Source organism: Eptatretus burgeri, chromosome 14 (genome assembly GCF_056783735.1).
Source record: "Eptatretus burgeri isolate ZD-2024b chromosome 14, Ebu_testis_v1, whole genome shotgun sequence".
In the NCBI taxonomy this organism is placed as follows: domain Eukaryota; kingdom Metazoa; phylum Chordata; class Myxini; order Myxiniformes; family Myxinidae; genus Eptatretus; species Eptatretus burgeri.
Genome location: NC_140974.1, coordinates 75,861,786 through 75,886,101, shown reverse-complemented (window position 1 = coordinate 75,886,101; position 24,316 = coordinate 75,861,786). Strand labels below are relative to the sequence as shown.

General features: G+C 45.9%; 1 protein-coding gene across 7 annotated transcripts in view; it reads right to left on the bottom strand.

Annotated features, from left to right (window-relative positions):
* Positions 1–24,316, bottom strand: part of LOC147013648 (roquin-1-like) — a 176,870-nt gene that overhangs the window by 64,024 nt on the left and 88,530 nt on the right. For all 7 annotated transcript variants that reach the window (XR_015051404.1, XM_085855722.1, XM_085855720.1 and 4 more), the window contains 4 exons: positions 15,586–15,712; positions 15,140–15,373; positions 8,816–8,991; positions 7,893–8,093 (listed from right to left, as the gene is read on the bottom strand). Coding sequence is in view for 6 of the 7 variants with exons in the window: in XM_085855722.1 (XP_085711848.1) it covers positions 7,893–8,093; positions 8,816–8,991; positions 15,140–15,373; positions 15,586–15,712 (738 nt within the window). In the remaining variant the exon portion in view is untranslated. The remainder of the gene's footprint in view (positions 1–7,892; positions 8,094–8,815; positions 8,992–15,139; positions 15,374–15,585; positions 15,713–24,316) is intronic.

Genomic DNA, 24,316 nt, shown 5'->3' with positions numbered 1-24,316 from the left:
ATAAATTACTGTTTTCATGTACAAGATACGTGTGCACAGTAATATTAATATTGTTGTGGAAATGACTTCCAGGGGGTAACATCGCTTAACATTGTTTAGTTATCTCTGTCGTAAATGTGTTAGAATAAGCATGAGTTAATTAAATCATAATGATACAGGTATTACATATGTGTTGCTTTATGAATAGATAGACGTCGTACGTGTGCGTGTGTGTGTGTGTGTGTGTGTGTGTGTGTGTGTGTGTGTGTGTGTGTGTGTGTGTGTGTGTGTGTGTGTGTGTGTGTGTGCGCGCGCGCAAACCACCACCTCTCTTTTTTTTTAATGTTCTACCCTCTGTAATCTGTCTTTTATGTGCTTTAGAGTGTCTGGGTAGGCCATTGTCCGCACTTTAGGCAGGAAACTGAGCTACAAACGGCCCAGAAAAGGGGAGGATTGTCCCAAAGCGATCAGTAGCAGTGGGGCGGTCCTCCACCCGTCAAACAGACCATTGGGCCAATGAGTGAGAGAGATTGTTGGAGCACGCTACGTCATGCCTTGACCAGAGACGATAAATATGTGGGCAGCGAGGGGGAAATTCAGAGATACCCAGGATCGGCCTTACGAAAAGCTGCATCTGGAGGTTTGTTGAATCATTATTACCTCTGTCAGTGAAGGTGGATGGAGGTTATGTTTTCACCCCTGTTTGTCTGTCTGTCTGTCTGTGAAGCTGGATATCTCAAAAGTTATGGACAATTCGGATGAAACGTTGTGGACAGTTTGGGTGTCTGCCAAGGACAAATGGATTCAATTTTAGTGAAGATTGGGATCTGGATATGAGGATTAAAAAAATAAATAATTCTTCAGTGATTCCTCACCATTGAGAGATATGTCCAAAGATGATATAGCATGGTATTTCAAACGTTAAGGCGCTGTCACACCTTGACGATTTAGCCAGCAATGGCAACGTATAAAAATATATGTAAAACGTTGGCGTATGCTGAAATTTTGATGTTTTTTTTTAAAGTTTTGGTCGTATTCAGAACGTGTTGGTTGTATGCATAATATATTAGTAACGGGCACAGAATGTTCCGTTGTCTTATAGATAACTTATACCAACGAATGCTTTGCCTGTTGTCGGCGTTCACAACCTATGCCCAAATGATAGTTTAACTTAGGCATAGCGCGCTGCACGTATCGCCGAAGAACTCGTGGCGTAGCCTGTTAAAAACCTGCCGCACGCCGATTTAGATCATAACCGCCTGAGAATTGGAAGTGTCAACCACGCAGTCACACCTTGACGATTTAGCCAGCGTATGCCGACCTATGAAAAAAATTTGCTGAACCAAGCTGGCACACGTCGAATATGTTATGGGTAAGTTGTGTATACTGTTGCGAATTCGCGCCCGCCGGCGTGCGAGCGGCCACGTAACTCGAATCGCGGCACGTCGCCCACCGGACGGACAATTCTGTCATGACCCTCTCGGACTAACGCCGGGAACTAGTCACGGGTGGGCCTTTCGGCCTCACCACGATCGTGCCAATCGGCCCCCCGCATGGGATAGGGTTGTTCGCCAAATTCGACCGACCAAAGTACCCACACGGAGGGTAGACCGGGCGATCGCACCTCGCCGCAGGTCGACCCTGGATACGGGCCACTTAAGCAACCCGTTCCGTACTATCGGGATAACCGAGCGGTGTTATCGTCAACCTTGACGGTTCCGATTAATTATCGGGCGTATTTAGCCCACGACCAACCCTTTACGTGAAGTAAGATGGAGATTCAATTAAAGAAAAGACGAAGCGAAACGGGAAAAACAGTTCAACATAAGGCACATTTATTGCGCGGCACACGGACAGCACACATATACAATTTCAACAATTATGCACCAAAAGCAAATGTAACAAAAGGAACACAACAATGCAGATCTACTACCGACGACACGAGCACACGGCAACACTTACACAGTTTTACTTTACAGACAGAGCCGACAACACATATACTCAAAAGAAAAAGAAAAAGGCCACCCTCAACGACAAGGGGGGCAGATGTGGTCTGTGGGCGCGAGACCGGGCGGAGCCTACCCGTCTTGTGATGAGCCGCAAATGTCGCGGCGGTGCCCCGACTCCGCGCTCCTCCACAGGTTTCGTTGGCACTGATTGGAATGGGGTGGGAACGGGGCCCCCTTTCCGCACTATCTCAGCGCGGGGGGGGGGGCAAGGGGGGAATTGTTGATGCTCTGGGGAAAGAGGATAGCTGGCTTGCTTGGGTCCCACGACTCCGACGAGCGACTCCACTGCGACCTCGACCGCGCTCCGGCTTCCCCTCTCTGCAGCTCCCCGACAGACTCCGAACCCCGACAGACTGACTCTCCTCCAGACCCGTCTTGACTGCTGCTGCCACACTCCGCCGCCGCCACACTTCGCCGCCACCACACCTCTCCAACTCGCCCGAGCCCAAAACAAAACTGACTGAATTCGCCCCACGCTCGGCGCTTTATAGTGCGGCAGGAGAACCCATATGCAAATTTCCGGATCAGGATGAGCTCGGGGGCAGAGCCACGCTCGCCCATTGGATGGAGGAAAAGTGGGCGTGAACCTCCCCTGATCCTCGAATTTGCATATATCGATTCGACTCCGATGCGCCTGGAGACGGGGCCAAATCGCCCCGCGCTTAACGATTAGACGGATCGGAAGTGGGCGTGTATCATTCCTGATCCGACTTCCCCTCGGAAAGGCCGCTCTTTGTACCCGCGGCTCAGCGCACGCCCTGTACGAGGCCAGGACAGCCCGACGCTCGGCACCCACAAGTGGTGCGGGAATGGTCGCAGAAGGAGAGGCGAAGGTGGTGGAGGGTCTAAAGTGGCGGTCCCTGGCCACGGTGACGTTTGGAATGGCGGTGATGCGAGGTTTGCGGGATGGTGCTGTGAAGGTAAAGGTCGTGGCTGTTGGCGTTGTTGTTGTTGTTGTGAAGCGGAATTGCGGTTGGTGGTTGTTGTGTGATGGCGGTTGAGACGTGGTTGGTTCAAAATAAAGATAGAACAGAAAAACGGCTATGTTAAAGGGTCGCAGCCCGAATGAATCACATTTATTCCCTCTAAACAACGGGTTTGGGGCTAACTACACATGTACTTACAGAGATATCTCACCTACGGGACCTGAATGGTGGTTTGCGAATTTCCTCAACCACAACAATACATTAAGAGCACGCTGAAAAACGATGAAGTATGCTGTCATATTTCGTGGTACGTCTCGTACGTCGTGAAATTTCAAGCATGCTGAAATTTTTACGACGTACTCGCCGTATGGCTCACACGTACCGCTACGCTGGGAATTAGTTGTAGGCAAGTTATGCGATCGTTGACACACGTCGACACACGTTAATGTAAGTTACTCATAAGTCGAAACACGTCGAGGTAATGTTTAGCATACCCAAAACTTATTTTCTCCGTCAAGGCACATTTTCTTTTTTTCTCCTTGGCTCCGTGAAGGCACATGACGAAATATCTGTTTTTTTTTTGTTTTTTTTTTTTAGTCTATCACGAATTTTAAAATATATTCGGACATTTGCTTTTAAGTTTCGACGTCGACGTGACAATATCCTGAAACAAAATATTCAGAGGAGGAACTAAGAATAAGACATGAGCAAACTGAAGAGGCAATCGGACGTGACGTAACGGCACGTGACGAAATATCGGAAGTTATTGTTTTTTTTGTTTTTAAAACGCTGCCAATACGCCATTATACGGTAGCTGTAAATTAGAAACACGTTCAGTAAGTTCTGTGGTCGTCCGGAAGCCGTCAATCTAATACGTCTAAATACGTCAATATGCGTTGGAGGTACGTTACACATAGGTTCAAAGCACGTTACTCATAGGTTAGAAATAAGTTTTGGGTACGCTAAGCATTACCTCGACGTGTTTCAACTTATGAGTAACTTAGAAGTAGCGTGCCTCGACGTGTGTCAACGATCGCATAACGTGCCTCGACGTGTGTCAACTATCGTGTAACGAGCCAACAACACGTTACTCATAGGTTATAAATAAGTTTCAGGTACGCTAATCATTAGCTCGACGTGTTTCGACTTATGAGTAACTTACAAGTAACGTGTGTCGACGTGTGTCAACGATCGCATAACGTGCCTACAACTTATGGCCAGCGTAACGGAACGTGCGAGTCATACGCTGGCATACGTCGTAAAATTTCAAGCATGCTAAAATTTGAGGACAACCGCAAAGTACAAAACGTATACAAAACTTACCCATAAAGTATTTGATGTGTGCCAGCGTTTTAGACAAATTTTTCATAAGTCGGCATACGCTGGCGAAATAGTCAAGGTGTGACAGCGCCTTTATTGTCGGGTTATTACAAAACTTGGTGGATGAGTTGGACAGGTGAAAAGAACAAGCCAATTTGATTTCGGTTAAGATGCAGATGCACATCCAGCTTAGCAATGGGATAAATAAAAAATGTAAACTGTTCATCCTGGTGGGGGTGTGCGCTCTCCCGAGTACCATTCTAATTGGTACTTTCAACAGATAAACAGCCTGGGGAGGGGAGGAGGGGGTGACCAGAGGTCCTACCAACACAAACGCAATATATTTTATTATATTTTGCTCTAACAGAAATACAAACAACACGGATAAACGCTGTTTATTTATTACATCATAAAATAGGCTGGCGTTAGTGGCTGGACATAAATACACTTGCTCCATCATTTATAGATCGCTCCATTATATGTTTAGAATGTGCATTTTTGTATTCCCGTCCCCTGTCTGACCATTATTATTAAATACACTTGTCTCGGGGGTGAATTCACGTGGTCGTGACCGCTTATATGAGGTCCGTCTAAAAAGTAACGGGACTGAGCCTGCTGTGTGCTCCACTTTCACAACTTGAATGAACGGGTTGCGTCACAATCTTTCGCAACATTCCAGCAATATATATTATTGGTGATGGTCGACTGCGCTAATTGTGTGATTTTATTTACAAGTCATGCTTTACACGTTGTCTACTCTGAGTCATCAGGCTATGAGTCGTGAGCAGAGAGCCAATCTGAAGTTTCTTGCCAAGCTTGGCAAAACACCTTCCGAATCCTTCGCAATGCTGTAGCAAGTCTATGGGGAAGAAAAGATGTCATGTACACGTGCATTTGAATGGCACAAGAGGTTCAAAGAGGGACGGGAGGAGGTTGAAGACGATCCACGGTCTGGAAGACCTTCAATGAGCAGAACGACGGACAACATAGAGCGTGTGAAGCAGATGGTGCGCACAGATCGTCGACTCACGGTGCAGATGATTGCTGAGGGACTTTCCATCAACAATGACACTGTCTGAAGCATCATCACTGAAAATCTCGAAATGCACAAGGTGTGCACAAAGATGGTCCCCAAGCTGTTATCTGACGACCAGAAGCAGCAAAGAGTCAGTGTCTGTCAAGACATTATCAAGCGCCTCGAGGACGATCCAGACCTGCTCGGGAGAGTCATTACTGGCGATGAATCGTGGATATTCGAATACGATCCCAAGACCAAACGGCAGAGTCGTCAGTGGAAAAGTCCAGCATCACCAAGACCAAAGAAAGCAAGGATGTCAAAGTCGAAGGTCAAGATGATGCTCATCGCGTTTTTTGACATCAAGGGCATCGCCCACTTCGAGTTTCTACCACAGGGTCAAACAGTGAATCAATACGTATACAAGGACATCCTCTGGTGCCTCATGAGATCACTCCGGGACAAGAGGAGGTATCTGTGTGAGAACAACGCCTGGGTGCTCAACATGACAATGCCCCTGCTCACAGTGCCCCGAGCATCCGACAGTTTCTAGCAGAGAGTAACGTGCCAACTCTGGAGCAACCCCCGTATTCACTAGACATGGCCCCTTGTGATTATTTTCCGATTCCTCATGCTCAAGGGGGTAATCAAGGGGACCCGATTTCCTGATGTGGAGGCCATCAAAAGGGCCATGACGACGGAGCTCTGGAGGATTCCAGAAGAAGCCTTCCGGGGGTGCATCGAAGCGTGAAAGAAGAGGTTGGACAAGTGTGTGAGACTGGAGGGAAACTATTTTGAAGGGGACAAGCTGTGATTTCAATATATTTTTTGAAATAAAATTTCTGTGAAGTCAGTCCCGTTGCTTTTTAGACGGACCTCGTACAATTTGGCATGTCTGTTAAAGGACTGAATGGGCACAGTGACCAGCACCCTGTAACAAGACCGTGTTGTGCACCCCACCGGCTACACCTTGTCATTGATCAGAGATCAGGCACACGGCACCAGCTTATTGCGACGCATCGACTGACGCGGTGGTTCCATTAGCACAGTATTGTGGCGATAAAAAACATGATCTGGCTTGGGGCCGTTGAACCGGCCGGCTGTTGATGCGGCCGACCGGGATTTGTACCAGGACACTGGGATGACCCCATGGCTACGACAATATGTTAGAGCTCTCATCCTTCATTTAGCTGATCCCCAAATCTCAACACCTGCAGAAAAAAGGCATTAAATTCTGCAAAATAAAAATATAAACAAGGAACGTTGAAGGTCACAAAGTAGTGCCAATTGCAAGCTTCAGCAAAAGCAGAACTACGATTTGAGCGTGCCAAAAAATGTAAGCTTCCATGATTTGGTCAGGTGATGGCAAATTGCTGAATTTATCCCGACTGAACTTGTACAAAGTTTTGCATCGAAAATGGAGGACAAGCAAATATCATTTCATTTGATGCCATCCTTGCATCTTTTTAATGCAGTGTGAACTATCACACTAAAATACACCATTTGGTGTCTGTCTGTCTCTTCTTGTCCACGACACATTCGGTCATTACTTATCCAACATCAACCAAACTCGACAGAAGGAGTAAGGGAGGTTGTAGCGTCTGAATTTGCCCAGCTCCCCAAGGGGGTGTTCCATCTTGGGTGAAGTCTGTGTTGAGGTGTATATCCATGTTAAATTTGCTAATGGTAGAGTTCTTCCAAGGAAGTACCAACAACACCAATTATAAAAGCATAATATTGATGTTATTACAAAACAATATTCAGGGAAGACTTCAGGTCAAAAGCTTGTCACTGGCTGACTCAACCACAACCAGAAGATTGGAATAATTAGGACCTTCAAGGAAATAGTTGTAATCCATCAACGGCCAAAAAGGACAACAAATAAACAAACGTGTTCATCAATAACTTGAAATAATAATAAATTTTGGCAATTGTCTGTACGTGGGTATGTACATCTGAACCTTGGAGAATGGAAAACGTCTTGGTCAATGTGCACCAAATTTTGCATGTATCCAGGGCACTGAGTGATAGGTCATGGACACAACATAAATTCCCCTGCCACTCCTTCCCCCACGAGGCACGGCGGATGACATGTGATTTTCACCTGTACACGTGGAATCGTGCAAGTGGTTGAACTGACCCCTGCTGGAGGAAAGGGGAGGGGGGGGCATTGACACCGTATTCCACTCCCGAGGGAGCAGAAATTACTAGTAAAAAATAAATGCATTAAAATAAAGAACCAAAAAAAATGGTGGAGTCCTTGACAACACCCCTGATTAAGAATTTCAATGAGTTGTAAACAAATTGAGGCAAATGGTGTATATCGTACGTCATGTGTGAGAAGAGGGGCGGGTATACGTCACGTGGCTTTTAACGCTCACTCACCGAACGCACATGTTTTTATATCGACTTGATGAAGAATTAAAAGTTATTTTTTCTGGGTGACATTGACCTTCCACATGTGAAAATGATGGAGTACCACAATTTCTGGGGACATTGGACCACAGGTTTGGAAACTTATCAGGAACAAACAAACAGACTTGCTCTTATACATATACATTTGATTTTGAAGGAATGTTTATCTCCAAGAGTGATCACACATTCATCGGTGACAAAGCACCGATAACCCCCTGCCCAGCACACCTTGTCAATGATGGATTGCATGTGGGACTTGTGTGCGAGGTCTCCGTAGAGAAGGGAGGACCACTGGTCAGGCGCAATGCGCAGGCCGGCCTCCATAGCGATCTGCACCACCTGAGAGTCGTGTTCGCGCCGCAAAGCTTCATACGTGCGGAACTCTTCCTTCAGTTGCATCAACGAGGAGTCTTCGTCACGCTTAGTCACCTGCAAGTCATGTCAGGGCATTAAAAAACAAACAAATTGAGGACCAATGGTCCTGTAGCTCACCTCACTGTTTGACAAAAAGGTGAGTGATGGATGGACCAGGGTAAAAATAAGAGCTAGATTTGCAATCCACATTTTAGGTCAGGTAGTATTGATATAATGTTCACAGTCGTTTGACTCCCTGCTTTCTATGAAACTTAGTTTGAGATATTGCCTCATTCCGGGTGTGAGGATGTCACTTCCTATGTCTGAAAATTAGCCCGATTTTGATAAAAGTGTCTACAATTCAAATTTTGAGATATTGCTCAATTTCTGTATCATGACGTCACTGGCGGTCATATTGTGTTCCGGATCAACTTATTTTAATCCCACGTTCCCATAGGTAGTCGATCATATATTTTAAGTTTCGCATTGATTGGTTACATGGTTTCAGAGAAGATTAATTTTAAAGGTTTTCCTTTGATCCAATATGGCTGCCATACCACGTGACTGACGGCATCATTGTTCACAAACTATATTTCCCTTGGGTAGTTGATCACAAATTTAAAGTTTTGCAATGATTGGTTAAGTGGTTTGAGAAAAGAAGGTTGTTAAAACAGCATGACGTGCCGTTCCATAAGCTCACCTGAACCATGTTCCAGGTGAGCCAAGACGGAATTGTCAACACCGTGAAGTGAAAATGAAGATCAACGCGACGCTTGCTCAATACCGTGCATTCTCACCTTAAAGCATGAAGCCCGGTAAAGCAGTTGCACCACGTGGCCAATACTGGTTTTGGATGCCTGGGGAAAGCGAGGTTCCAGGCGCTGCACTACAAACAAAACCAGCACCTTCCGTGAAAGGGCTGAGCCATCCTCGAGAGCAAGCAACACGAGCTTCAGGGCCTCTTCCTGCATTGCTGCACCACATTGAGGACAACACGTTTCAACTAAAGTCTGATAACCAAATGCATACGAGGCAATGACGAGCAAGGCAGAATTACAGAAATACACTGAAAAATAACTTCCAGCTGTGCAGACACTTACATGTTGAGTAACAAGGGAAGAGAAAGGGAACAGAGTGATAGAGCAGTGTTGGTCGAGACGTGTAAATTGAAGGGGAGATGAGAGACGGGTAAAATTCAATTTTCCAAACCGGATCCGTTGTGTTCTTCTGTTATAGATTCTTCCCTGTGTGCAGTTTGCATTTTCATGAAAAAATTCCCGTGATAAATCACACATTATTGCTGAGTTCGTTGTTTTGTTTTTGTTTTGTTTTTTTTACACAGCCTTGGCCTTTGCGGATGGCTAGAGTTAAATCAACTTGGATTTGAGGTCATTTTGTCATCCTATATCTCGAATATTTTTTCCAATTTTTTTGGTCCTTTCTGCCTTTTCAATGCCATCCTATTCCCCCTCGCTTCAAAGTTAAAAAAAAAAAACCCAAAACTCACTGACACACAATCTTATTCTGCCCTCATCTGTCCCACCCACCTCCCCCCTTCCTATTTCCTGTACATCTCTCCTTTTCCTCCATCATTTCCTGATGATCTTCATTGACGAAAATGCTTCTTCCTTCAAAAGCTTTTGAAAACGCATTAAAATGATCAAATTCTCTTACTTCTCTGGCATCAGTATGCCACGTGCTCTTCTTCAGCACATTCCATTATTGCTCTCCTCCTTCACAAGTCATATTTCGCAAAACCTGGCTCACCAAAACGCTTGGTCCGTTATACATCCTCCAGTTTCAACAGCACGACCTTTCTTCCTGCCTTCAACAACAATTCCTCCCACCAATCCGATGATGGATATGTAAGAATTTTAAATGTGGGTATTTTGAGAAGTCCAGTTTGCAAAGGTTGAACACGCAAAACAATCAAATCCGCTTCACGTTCCTTCACAGTCCAGTTTCACACTTACACGTCATGTCATAATCACATGTATGTCCATTATATCCATATTGTTTTCATAAATAACTCCATTGTTCTCATCTGTCATGTCATAATCACAAGCATTTTTCTGATTTTTTTTATACACCCATGTAAATTAACCACACCCCCAACTTTTACCTTTTTTGCTGATAAAATGGTGCAGTTTATGCACCGAAAAAATACTGTAATCAACACAGCATACGGGAATGAAGCTAAATATAAAAATGAATCGTCATCGAACAGGAAATGACATATGGAGATCCTGTAATACTAGATCTACATGATATCGTAGACACACAACAGTTAACAATGGTGCCCAAATGTAAATAAAAGCAATGGACAAAATTGTGAGAAAAGGCAGAGGAAGGTTATGACATTGTGTGAAGAGATCTAGTTGTTTGAGACGTCGACAAGAAGTGAAAGTGTGGCATCTGAAGGCCGCCATTATAGGATCAATGAATCAACTGCGTGTAAAATGAGTCAAATATCCGTGCAAGGCCAGCAAAGCGCAACCTCTCATTCTACTCTGATGATCCTGATATGTATCGAGGACCAAACAGATACAAATGCCTTTGAGTGGAGCGGTGTAGGGAGAACCCATTGTGGATTTACTTGTGCTTTGAGTGGACCGGTGTCAGGAGAAACCATTGTGGATTTACCAATGTTTTCAAGAGGCACCTGGGACTGAAGGCTCCAGTTCAACCATGGCTCTTGGAATGAATCGAGGAAAAGGGATTTATGTCTGAGCAGGTTTTTAACGCTGAAGAAACAGGATCATTTTGGAAGACGATGCTATATCGTACCTTTCTCTCCAAGCAAGAAAGATGTGCTCTGGATTAAGGTGGACAAGGATCGTTTTACCATTCTTCTATGTGGCAATGCAGCAGGCGACTTCGTCGTGCTCCCGATGATCCAACAGGAATCGCAAGTTCTACATCCACATCTTTCTCACCTCCACCCTCCCCTCTCCAACAGCATGATCATCTACAAGCTTAAGTCTTGTGTTTTCTATTGACAGCAGAGGACAGTACGAACGAGTTCGTAATATCCACCCTCACCCACCTTGCTGTTTTGGAAAAAAATTCAAAAGGTAAAATTCTTGTTTTTGTTTATTTTACACTGTATTTATTTTATTTTCATGTTTATTTCAATGTTGACATGCTACATATATGTGTGTGTGTGTGTGTGTGTGTGTGTGTGTGTGTGTGTGTGTGTGTGTGTGTGTGTGTGTGTGTGTGTGTGTGTGTGTGTGTGTGTGTGTATATATATATATATATATATATATATATATATATATATATATATATATATATATATATATATATATATATATATGTAGATATGGATACAGACAAACACGACATAATAGTGACCACGACACACGACAGCAAGTGAAGGAGAAAGTGAAGGTGTGTGCTTTATACGCAGGTCTCAATAAGGTAGACGCTGATTGGTTCAACTGTAATGATGTCACGGTTAATCCGAATGCCCGTTGGTCGGCTCATCATCTTCAACGAGAGCTTCCATTGGCTGGAGCAGAGTTCATCGATGATTGACGTTTGCAACCACATCCTGGAGAGAGGGGGGATGGGTTTCCCCTAAGTTCCATTCACTATTTGTTACTGTACTTCCCTTAATGATTAAGGCTGTTGGAATGAATCGAGGCAAAGGGATTTATGATTTATGAACGACTCACAGCGGTGGATGACTCTGCTCGTGCGTCGATGAAAAACGCATTAAGGCTTAATCTTTCCATGCTGAAAGAGACACAGAGATCGTACAAATTCCTTTTGACGACATAATATTGGATCGGTGGTAAGGATGAAAGTTGCTTCCAACATACGTAAATGAAACGAGCTACGACCTCGGCTCAATATCCTTAACATCTCTGCATTGTACTGGTCTGCACAGATAGGGTTGGCAACCAGGTGCTGTGCCATGGCAGATGAAGCAGGTACAGTGGCCGGTGGTTGCTGGATATTTCTACATGCTCGCACTGGTTGAATTCTAACCCTCACAATATTTCTTCGAATCGACCAGGAGATGTTGTTTGATCCGATCAGCCAATCTTAGTGTTGTGCGGCCCACATACCGAGCTTCACATCGGCACTTAAACTCATAAATAACATTGCTGGTTTGTGAGGTGGGTAGCACATCCTTGTTGACTGAAGTCAGCAAACAGTGAGAGGTAAAGATTACTCGGGGTTGCACAGCCAGAAATGTGTTGGACACTATGTTTGATTTGTACTTCAAACCTTCGTGATGATTGCCCTTTCCAGGGCATCCTGATATAGAATGGACATTTGTCCGGACCAATCTTCCGATCTTTTGTCATGTTTAGAAACGTGTGTATGTATCTTAACTATATGCTCAGGATAACCACTCACCGAGTATATTCATGATTTTGTCAATTTCAGCAGGAAGATTATAAGGTGAACAAATCCTCTGTGCTCTGTTAACCAGGATATTGATCAAGGCAATTTTGTTTGTCGTGGAGCTGTAGGAGTCCCAGCGAGTATACTGCCCTGTGAAAGTCGGCTTCCGGTAGACGGATGTTGTGAAACCAAGGTTGGATCGATCAACCAACATGTCCAAAAATGGTAACATGTTTGACGATTCCAGCTCCGTGGTAAACTTCAGCGCTGGATGGAGAGTGTTGAGCCATGCCTGGAAATTGTCACATGCCGTCCGAGACTCAAACAAAGCAAAAATGTCATCAACATACTGATAGTATAGGATGGGTGAATTGACCCCTTGCCGACCAGTCAGTTTCTGCATTTCATGATAGCCTACAAAGATATTTGCAAGAGCTGGGCCTAATGGAGAACCCATGGCCACACCGTCCATTTGAACATCCATCATCTTGTTAAAACTAAATTCCACCTCCCTTGTTGCTGTGTTCATCAATACCACGAAGACGTGTTCCGAGATCATCGGTTGTTCCAGATCGGTGTGCTACAGCAAATGTGCGCACATCTCAATCGTCTCCATAAATTGTATAGTCATGAACAAGCTTTTAATATCAAAGGATGCCATGATGTTGTGCTCACTTGTCAGTGTTTTAGCTCTAATTGATTCTGCAAATGTGAAGGAACCACGAAGTGAATCCTTAACCACGAAGTGAGAAAGTGAATCCAAAACTGATTGCAGTTCCTCTCCCAACCACTTGGCAAGTTCATGTTGTGCCGATCGCACCATGGACAGTATCGGTCTGAGAGGGATATTCTCCTTGTGAATCACCGGCAGGTCGTACATTCTTGGACGTTGGGCTCCAACAGGTTTAATTCTGTCGTACACCTCCTTTGATAGTTCTCCACATTTGAGAAGCTGCAACAGTTGTTTGACGATCTGACCTTCCACTTGAGCCCAACGTCACCTGCACTTGCTGCGATTTTTACCCTGAAGAGTGCAGCACGAAAACCTTCGGTCACTATTATGTCGTGTTTGTTTGTATCCATATTAAAGTTCTGTAGTACCAAACATCTGTTTATATGTATGTATGTATGTATGTATGTATGTATGTATGTATGTATGTATGTATGTATGTATATATATATATATATATATATATATATATATATATATATATATATATATATATTACTCCACATTTACTTCCATTGTAATGTGTTTATTTCTAGCTGTCAGGCACCTTCTTCTGTATTTCAACACCCAGGAACCGATCCCCTCTTCCAATCGGCCCTTGGTTTCCATGACCACACTTTTAACTGTAGTGCAATTTTCCAGGAACCTTAATCCCCGTGATATTTGAGGGTTTACTGTACATCCTTGCTACAATTTTGATTTAAATCCCTTCAGCTCTTCTCAAGTTTCACATTTTTACCTGACATGACCTCTGACCTTTGACCTCTTGATGCCAAAATCTAATCAGTTATCTTTGCATCATTATACACACTTGTACCAAGTTTAACAGAGATCTCTTCAGCCGTTCTTAAGTTATGATGGCATCGAAAATGGACGGACGCACGGACGAACAACCCAAAAACATAAAGCACTGGGTGACTTCGTCGGCAGAGGCATCAAAAATTCTGTCTTTTAAAGTTTGTTAACCTTTCCCATATCATGTAAAACTAGAAGGGTACTCAGTCGAGCGCATACCTTCGCCACATAACGCCTGATCCATGAGAACTTATCGGGCCCAATCCATTTTTGAAATGTGCTACATTTCGTTTTTGGCCCTATCTCTCAATGGTGAAGAATCAGTTTGAAAATTAAATAATTCTCATATCCAGATCAGGATTCGGATCTTCACCAAAATCGAATCAATTTGTCGTGATCACACACCCAACCTGTCCACCAAGTCTCATCCGAATCCGTGCACAACTTTTTGAGATATCGTACTATGTATTAGCTTAGCCCTATTTCTCAATGGTGAAGAATCACTTTAAAAATTATCGGATCCGGATTCGGATCTTCACCACAATTGAACCACTTCTTCCTTGTCACACACCCAACGTGTCCACCAAGTTTCGTCCGAATTTGTCCAAAACTTTTTGAGATATCGTACTATTTATCATTTTTATTCCTATCTCAATTGTGAAGAATCACTGAAAAAATTCTAGTTGTTCTATCCGGATCCAGATCTTCACCACAATCTAATCAATTCGTCCTTGTCACACACCCAACCTTGTCCACAAAATTTCATCCAGATCCGTCCAAAACTTTTTGAGATATCCTGCACACAAACAGACAAACAAACAAACAGGCAGAGAGGAGTGAAAACACAACCTCCTTCACCTTCGGTGGCAGAGGTAAAGATTCACGTTAATCCATGATGTTTCATTGATCATCCCCAAACCTAGTCTTTCTTCTGCCTTACGTGCAACTGTTTCTCAGTATTGGCATGGAACCATTCATTTTGTCATCTAGATCTTCCACAATGATCAACATAATGTCAAAGGAAAAGAAAAAGAAAAAGTATGATACACATGTGGCAAAATACATCACTGATCGGATTAGAAAAGACAATACACCAATTAACAAAGAAAATAGACCAACTGGTGTGAGAAAATATCGCGAATCTCATTGCATGGTGGATGCAAAAGGAAAAAAAAATAAGAGATTCAAAGCCACAATAGGAAGACTTTTGTTGATCACTATGTTATTTGTTTCTCACCAGGCCCAAGGAACTGGCAGCCACGTGCCCTCACAGCCGCCCATAGGTTAGACGACAATTGCTGGGGGTTCTGATGTTGTAGGATGAGCTCCGTCACAGTTCGCTCGCCTAGCGAGCGTGCTGCACGCATGGCACGCAGCCGGCCCTCCTCTTCCACCAACTGACAGTTAACCAATGTCACCAATTTTCGTTGCATCGGTCGAGACAGCTGTGCTTGGGCCACTGTTGCCACACCTGTCAGATCCAGAGGTGGGGTAGGGCATGGGATGGAGCAACATTGGAAGGTAGTCATATTTTTTTTTGAGTGAGTCTCAAAATTGTGCAAGAGTTTGTACAGATATCGAATAGAGAACAAAGATGTGAAAAGACACGTCGTATAGTTTCAAGATTAACTTTTCAATATTCCAGCTTTATAAGCTACTTGCTCAAATGGGAATGCTAAACACCTTTGGTGTTGCCAATGGGTTTAAGCAGCAAGGCAAGTTCCTCCACACACTGCTTGGCTACATCATAACGCTTGCTGTTCTCTGCAAGGCCTGGGAGAGAAGGCATCAAAGGCTGAGATTCTGGCACCTGTGGAAAGGGAGAAGGATAAGATATTGTTACATGGAAAAAGGAGTGGGGGGTGATCAGTAGTTAGAAGGTGTTAAGAACAGCTTGGTACATGTGCTCAAGTATATTAGATCTACACTTGTAGTTGGGATCTCTCAGAGATAAGTTGTATGCAAAATGTGCACTGCAAGGGCAGTGTCTGTCCATTATAGAGCAGAATAGGGTAGTGGTATTGTGTAAAACCTCCTGTAAAGACAAGGCCATGTCGAGGACTTTTAGCATGGAAGAAAAGATGTCCAAGACGTTCGGATTTCGAGTCGAGTGTTTTTAAACCGCAACGGTAAAACCTCTAAAACACCTGCCAGCTAACCCCATACCGGAAAATCCCCCGTGAAACCAAAGCTAAAATATTTTAATGAAACCAAAGGCAAAATAATGCTGCTACACGATTCCTCATAGTGCATTAATCAAATGGAAGGTACAAACAAAATCCATAATGTTGTCGAATAAGAGATGTTGACTGTCCATTTAAGAATTAAAAACTCACAGTAAAGAGAAATGGTCAGCAGCAAAATGTACTCTCATAAATATCGTGCTGGAAAGTGCACTTGATGCCCAGAGTGAGTCGTGTACATGTTGTTGTGGAGCGAATGGTGAGGGTATTGTTGTAGTGCTGCATTTTCAAGCAAATAACCCACCCGTGGGTGTACCCACCGTACCTGGAGGATAATTTATGGCACATATAACCAGCACAGGGGTATACCCCCGCAAAGCAGCTGTACTCTACACATGACGGGGTGCGTTCAGTTACCAAGTTTTTTGGAGAGTGCTTGCCAAGTGGCTCAAGCAGTCAAGTAAGCACTCCATTTGAAAGCCTTGATAAGAAACGACCGACTTGGCAAGCGCTAGTTAGCTGCTTGGTAACGTAACACACCCATGGAGATACGTGATGTGCAAATTTCCAGCAAACAACAAGGCTTTGTTGTCAACAGCCAATGAATGGCTCTTTTCAAATGAAACTGTGGTAAATAACCAATCAGCATTGAAATGAATATCTTGCAACCAAAATTAAACTTGCAAACAAAAACAAACTTGCCTGTTTTGTGTCTCCTTGGAAATTTAACTTGGACCACTGTGGTTATGTTACGTGCTGTTTTGTGAAATACCATATAACCCCGCACACCAACATAACTAACAGTTGAAATTTTTAGCCTATCTGGTATTGGAATTCCAGAAAAGGTATTGCCATCATGCACCATCCATCTGTCCATCACCAATTTCAACTTCTCCGGCCAACCTTTATGAAACCTTCCATTATTTCTTAACCCAAACATTCCATTATTCCCTAACCCTAACAGCTTGGCGTAGCGGAGGTAAACAGCGCCCGGGGCAAAGTGGAAATTTGCGTCCCCCGTAGGCCTTAAACTTGAGTGGATTTGAATGGAAAATCCCATAAGGGATATCGATTTATCGATTTTTTCAAATATCAGAAGAGTTATGGAAAAAATTTATAGCCAATGACCTAAGTTGGACCAAAAGCCATAATCGTAACGAATTTGAATGGAATCCGTTGGAGTTTGTGAAAATTCATCACAACGAATTTTGAGGGGCCTCTTAAGGAAGACAATAATATCATTAGTCTTCTTCTTCTTCTTCTTTCGGCTGCTCCCGTTAGGGGTCGCCACAGCGGATCATCCGTATGATCCGCATAGTGATTTTGGCACATGTTTTACGCCGGATGCCGTTCCTGACGCAACCCTGGTCGCCTCTCAGGACACAGGGATATGGTACACATATTTTAACCAGGGTATACACCGGCCCAGTGTACTGGTACTCATTTCGCCGACCTCGGAAGGATGACAGGCTGAGTCAACCCCCTGGTGTATTAATTCAGTGGCCCAACGGGGCTTGAACTCAGGACCTTTTGGATCCCAAGCCGCTGCCCTAACCACTGCGCCAACACCAGGCTTCAATAATATCATTCGTATATGTGCCAAATCATGTATATCATATATATACACATATATATATATATATATATACATATATATATACATATACATATATACATATATATATATACATATATATATACATATACATATATACATATATATATATATATACATATACATATATACATATATATACATATATATACATATATATATACATACATATATATATATATATATACACATATATAAACATATATATATAAATACATATATATATATACATACATATATATATACATACATATATATATACATAATATATATATACATACATATATATATACATACATATATATATACATACATATATATATACATACATATATATATACATACATATATATATATATATATATATATATATATATATATATACATATAAATATTGTTGCGGATTCGCGCCCGCCGGCGTGCTGACGGCCACGTAACTCGAATCGCGGCACGTCGCCCACCGGACGGACAATCCAGTCGTGACCCTCTCGGACTAACGACGGGAACCAGTCACGGGTGGACCTTTCGGTCTCACCGCGATCGAGCCAATCAGCCCCCGCGTGGGATAGGGTTGCTCGCCAAATTCGACCTACCCAAGTACCCACGCGGAGGGTAGACCGGGCGATCGCACCTCGCCGCAGGTCGACTTCGGACATGGGCCACTTAAGCGACCCGTTCCGTACTATCGGGATAACCGAGCGGTGTTATCGTCGACCTCGACGGTTCGATTAATTATCGGGCGTATTCAGCCCACTACCAACCCTTTACGTGAAGCAAGATGAGGATTCAATGAAGGAAATGACGAAGCGAAGCAGGAAACAGTTCAACACAAAGCACATTTATTCGCGCTGAACGGAAAGCACACATATTCAATTCCACCAAAAGCACACAGAAAAGGAAAAGAAACACAATGCAATTTTACACAAAAAGCAAATGCGACAATGCAGATCTACTACCGATTACGCGAGCACACGGCAACACTTATACAATTTTACTTCACAGACGGCGCCGCCAACACATACCCAAAACCAAGGAAAAGAATACCCTCAAGGATGAGGCGGGCCTGAGGCCGAGACCGGGTCGGGCCTACCCGTCTGGTGATGAGACGCGGAGCGGCGATGGTGCCTCAACTCCGCGGGCCTCGTGGGCAGTGTCTGGTAGGGGGTGGGAAAGGGGCCCCCTTGGTCGCACTATCTCAGCGCGGGGGGAAAACAGGAGGGGGTTGCTGATGCTCGGGGTATAGAGGATTCCTATTCTGCCTCGAGTCCCGCGACGAGCGTCTCCACCTCGGCCAGGTCGCGCTGTCGGCCTCCCTGGGGTGCAGCTCCCTGCACGACGCGAGCACCCCCTCGTCTGCCCTCGCCGCCTCTCCACAGCTCCATCCCCTCCGCTCCGACTCCAACGCACACGACGACGACCAGCTCCTTTTTGCTCCTTCTTTCCAACTCCACCGCCCGCGAAGTCTTAACTCTCTGTTCCCTTGACTGACGAACACGGTCGCTTTTATAAGCCCCGTGGCTTCGCTCTCTCAGCTTTGACCCCCTCCCTTCGACCTTTCACCTCGCTCCCCATTGGCCCGAGAAAAAGTGGGCGTGAATGCTTTTTGATCCATAAATTTGCATATATCGATCACCCTCCAACGCCCTGGAGGCGGGGCCAAATCGCCCCTCGCTCACCGATTGGACGGCACAAAAGTGGGCGTGTGTCGTTTTTGATCCGTTTTTGAAGCAGAAAATCCGTGGTTTTGTACACGCTGTTCGGCGCGCGCCCTGCACGAGTCCAACACCGGTACCCACAAGCGGCACAAGAACGGTGGCGATGCGACGGTTGCGAGGTGTGACGTGAAGCGGCGCCGCGGTGGGTGGTTGATGTGGTTGGTGGTGGTAACAATGGCGGTTGGTCCAAAATAAAGATAGTTAAAGAAAAACGGCTATCCTGAAGAGTCGCAGTACGCATGAATAACATTTATTCCCTCTAGACAACGGGTTTGGGCCTAACTACACATATACTTACCGAGATATCTCACCTAAGGGACCTGAATGGTGGTTTGCGAATCTGGTAACCACAACACTACCCCCTCCCCTTTTTACAGACTCGTCCCGAGTCGTCAAATTTTCGTGTGTCATCATGTGTAGTTTTCCCCAAGTACATTTTACCTACGGATTCCTGAGTGCGACATTCATGGTATTCGTGTCCCCAAAATAAATAACCTGAGGGCTGCGTAACTACCTAAACAAACTCACTCACACGGATGACTTAAATAAAATTGCCGGCGCTAAGACAAACATGCCGGGGGCGCACTCATATTTACAGTACATCTTAACCTTAACTTACAAATTTTACACTAAACCATGGCCCAGGATCACTGAACTCTGCAAAAGAAAAGCAGTTAGCAGGGAGCTAGGCTGCCCACATGCAGTCTCTGGCTCAAACAATGCAGGTGACAGGGAACGTGGCTGGCCGCTCACACGCAGTCCAAGGCCTTCCCTTTTGAACTGAACGCAGTGAACCACAACGGTGCATGGGCTGCACAAACGCAGTCTCCGTGCCAGCTCAAGTGGCACACGCAATGAACACAACGAATGGATGGATGAATGGATGGACTGAATGCACGGTGCACGGGCCGCCACTGCAGGCCCGTGTTGTAGCTGCCAACAGGGCAGTTCTCGCAGCTTGCAAACTGTTGCTTTTACGATCCTGGCGCACATGGCAATGAACAGGGGGGGGCAAAGCAAAATTGAACGGGGCTGGTGAACATGGGCAGTGGGCATGGCATGGCAAAGGCAGCAGGCAAACTCAGCCTGCAGAATAAGGCCGCTGCAGGCAAACACAGCCCGCAGATGAACTGGCCGGCACAGGCCTTGAAGTACCACAGCTGCAGATGAACTGGCTGGCACAGGCCTTGCAGAAAAACAGCCAGCCGGCAGACGATCCAGCCGGCACAGGCCTTGCAGCACAGCAGTTGCAGATGAAGCTGGCCAGCCTTTGCCGTTCAGTGGAGGTTGGTGGAGGGAGTGCGGTGGTGCTGGCCACTTGGAAGGCGGGCTCGGACCTACCTACCTGTCTCCCTCCCACCTATCGCCTTTGCCTGTCACTGTACATACCCACTCCCTTAATTTGTCAAACCCCAATTTAGCCCCAACTTATTTTTTTGTTGTTTTTATTTTTACTTCCCCACTATAAATCGTCCCCTAACCCCCTTTATCGTCCTTGTTCGGCTAACCTATCCTGTCACCTAGCCGACTCCCAACCCCTACGTTCCCTTCCCGGAGGGGAATAAGGGAGAGCTAACGTCCTGTGTCGAGGCCCAACGAAGCCTCAGAATGGCCTCCCCAGAGTTCGGCGATCTTAACACCAAGTGGGTCCAGCGGCCCACAACGACAGCGAGGGGATGGATGGTGCGGAGGGGTACATCTCCTAATCTACCCTAACCATTTAACTGTTAAACTACCCCGGGGCTTTCAACAAGCGCTTCTCGCTTAAACTATTGGTTCTAACAACCCAGATTCCCGTCGCCTGTGTTGGTGTCCTCACAATTTCGGGCCTCGCCCCCCAATTTTCTCTCCGTGCCCTCACACGGTCTCCTGGCTGGGACACGTGGCTCCCTTTGGCAGGCACGACCCTCTGCCGAATCTCCCGCTATGGCACCCCCGGGCACTACACTGCCTCCGAGCCTACCAGCTCCCTAACACCGGGGAGTGCCCCCCATGGCACCTCCCCTGAAACGCACACGTGGCAGGTTGGCTTCCCAGGCCCCTTTCCGAGGGTCACCCGTGCCCACAACACTGCCCACGCGGCTAATGGCGCCCCGGGCCCCCGCACCAAGCAGGCGCACCCGTGCCCACTACTCTATCCCGGCCCCCCATGGGCCCATGGCCTACCGCGGCCGACGAGCCTGGTGCCCGGGGTACCCACTCAGCGATACTCACCTTTCGCAGCCACGCTCCCAAGCCCGTCAACAGGGCTCCTGCACCCCTCCAAATGGGTCTCGAGCCTACTTTCCCACCAACAGCAAAACGACCTCCATTTTTCAATTTGACTAACCCAGCTAACTCACTTTACTCTGACCCCGGGGTCCCTTGGGCGGGAGTCACTCCTCCCCCCAATCACTCATCGCACCATGCATTCCCCATTCCCTCCACTCACACAGACTCGCTGGCCTCACCCACTCATCATGTACTCACCTCACAACTCTTCAACACACACACCAGTGAACTCTGCCATACTCCTAACTACATCCCCTAACTAGCTCGTGCTCCCACGTCGTCCCTTAAACTACAGCACGTTCCATTTAACACTACGTAGCTAAACTATGTCAACTCTACACATTCACAAGTCTGTCTCTGTCTCCAAATCAATCATTTTATTTCCCAACCTAAAGCTCACTAAATCCCTCTACCTAATCCATTCCACGGACTCCATGAGGACTTACCCCTGCCCCATGAAGTCGGTCTAACTAAGCTAACCCTTCCCCCTAACTAGTTTCCATCCTGTGCCCAGGGTCAAGGGGGTCTTCCACCCCTTGCCCAGGAATCCTGTGTACCCGAAAGTGAGGCTTGTTTTTTTTTTTTTTTCTTTACATGCGCAGCGTCAGCGCGGCAACTCGCGCACTTTGCACCTGCCCGTGACGTCATGCAGCTGCACGTGTTCCTCGTCCCTCCTTGGAAGGTACCATCCGGCAGAGATACCCCTCCTGCCGGATTCCAACCCCACGTGCAGCCATGGCGTCACCGTGCGCATAAAAAAAACACAAGCCCCACGTCTCGAGGGGTTCCCCACACGAACACATGTGCTTTGCCCGTTGGAGCTTAACACACACGATCGCGTGGAGAACCCGTCCGGTCCAAATCCGTTTACCTGCCTAAACTTTGTCCGTCCGCGGGATCGGCAAATCCACCGCGTGCGTTTCCGGACCGGGACTTCACTCTCGCAAGCGAGCACGTGGCGGTCTCGTGCGTTGCACAGCACGGACCGCGTGCTCACTGCTGGGTGAACCCGGCACGGTCCCCGAAACAACTACAGCCGCTACTCGGCTTTCTTTCATCACATGTCTCCGTCGTCGCCATTCGACCCACGCACACCTGCGTGTTACGACGCTCACACTCCATTCCATCACATTCACACCGGGAGACGCGGCTGCGTGCTCCCGCATGCCAACCGACATCTCCCTTACATACCGCTCTCTCACACACACGGTCTCCCTTGCACTCAGTGCCTCATCCACACACGACGTGCTGGGAAGCACGCACTCCGGCACAATCGCCACCACACCAATCACACACGGGGTCGCTTCCACACACGGGGACGCACTCACACCTTGCTCCACACACACAGGGACAACCACACTGGGGATTCGTGTCCCCACAAGGGTCTCCAGGGCCTCTATACCCCCCAAGCTCTCCGTGCACCCGTCCGCAGCACTCCTCCTCTCAACCTCGCAAAGCACGACCGAACTCACCTGGTCGTGACTCGCCTCAAGGGGGCATACTCGCTCCCCTCGTTCCTGGAGGAAGCCATCCAGGTGCTCGCACTGGGTCCCTACACGCTCCGCGAGCTCACCCCCATTATCCTCCACTACCTCCGTGTGTGTGTGTGCGTTACTTACCCCGTCTTCATCGTCCAGTCTTCCCTCAATTTTTTCTGTCTCCCGTGTCTCTATACATTTTCTCTCCTGGTTCCTTTTTTCTGTCTCTTCCTGGTTCCTTTTTCCTTCCCATCTGAGTCGTTCTTTCCCTCTGAGCCCCATTAGCTGTTCGTTCTCCCTCCGTTTTAGTTGTTCAATTTCACACTCATAGAGTTGTTGTTTTCTCTCCCACTGTTCCTCCTGCTCTTTGTTTTCCAATCTCATCGTTTCTTTCAATTGGCTCATTTCCTTCCTGTGTTTCATTCGCTGTTCTCTCACTACTCTTCCTCGTTTCCTCTCCTGTCCTTCCTTCTCCAGTTTCATGGTTTGCTTCATTTGGTTAATCTCCTTTTTGTGTTTCATTTGCTGCTGTTTCATTACTCTTCCTCGTTTCCTCTCCTGTCCTTCCTTCTCCAGTTTCATGGTTTTCTTCATTTGGTTAATCTCCTGTTTGTGTTTCATTCGCTGTTCTTTGTCTATCTCCTCGTACTCCAGCCTCAGCTTTTCTTTCAATTGGTCAACCTCAGATTCATGTTCTTTTTGTTTTCTATTCCATTGTTCCTCTCGTTCTTCCCTCTCCAATCTCGTTGTGTCCTTCAATCTCCTGATTTCTCCTTCCTGCTTCATTCCTTGCTCCTTTACTTTCTCCTCGTATTCAAACCTATTTTTTTCTTTTGTCGTTCAGTTTCAAATTCATACTCTTTCAGTTTTCTATTCCACTGTCTTTCTTGTTCCTCCTTCTGCAATCTCGTCATTTCTTTCAACTGACTGATTTCTTTCTCCTGTCTCATTCGTTCTTCCTTCATTACTCTTTCTTGTTCCTCATTCTTTAGTCTGGCCTTCGCTTCCAGCTGTTCGATCTGTACAGTGTGGTTTCTTAAAGTTTCATTTTCCGTTCTCTTCCTTTCCTCTTTTAACACTCTCAGTTCGTTTTGTAGTTCCCTCTCTTTGTTTTGGTGTTTCTGTAACTCAGAAACTTTCTTTTCCAATTCC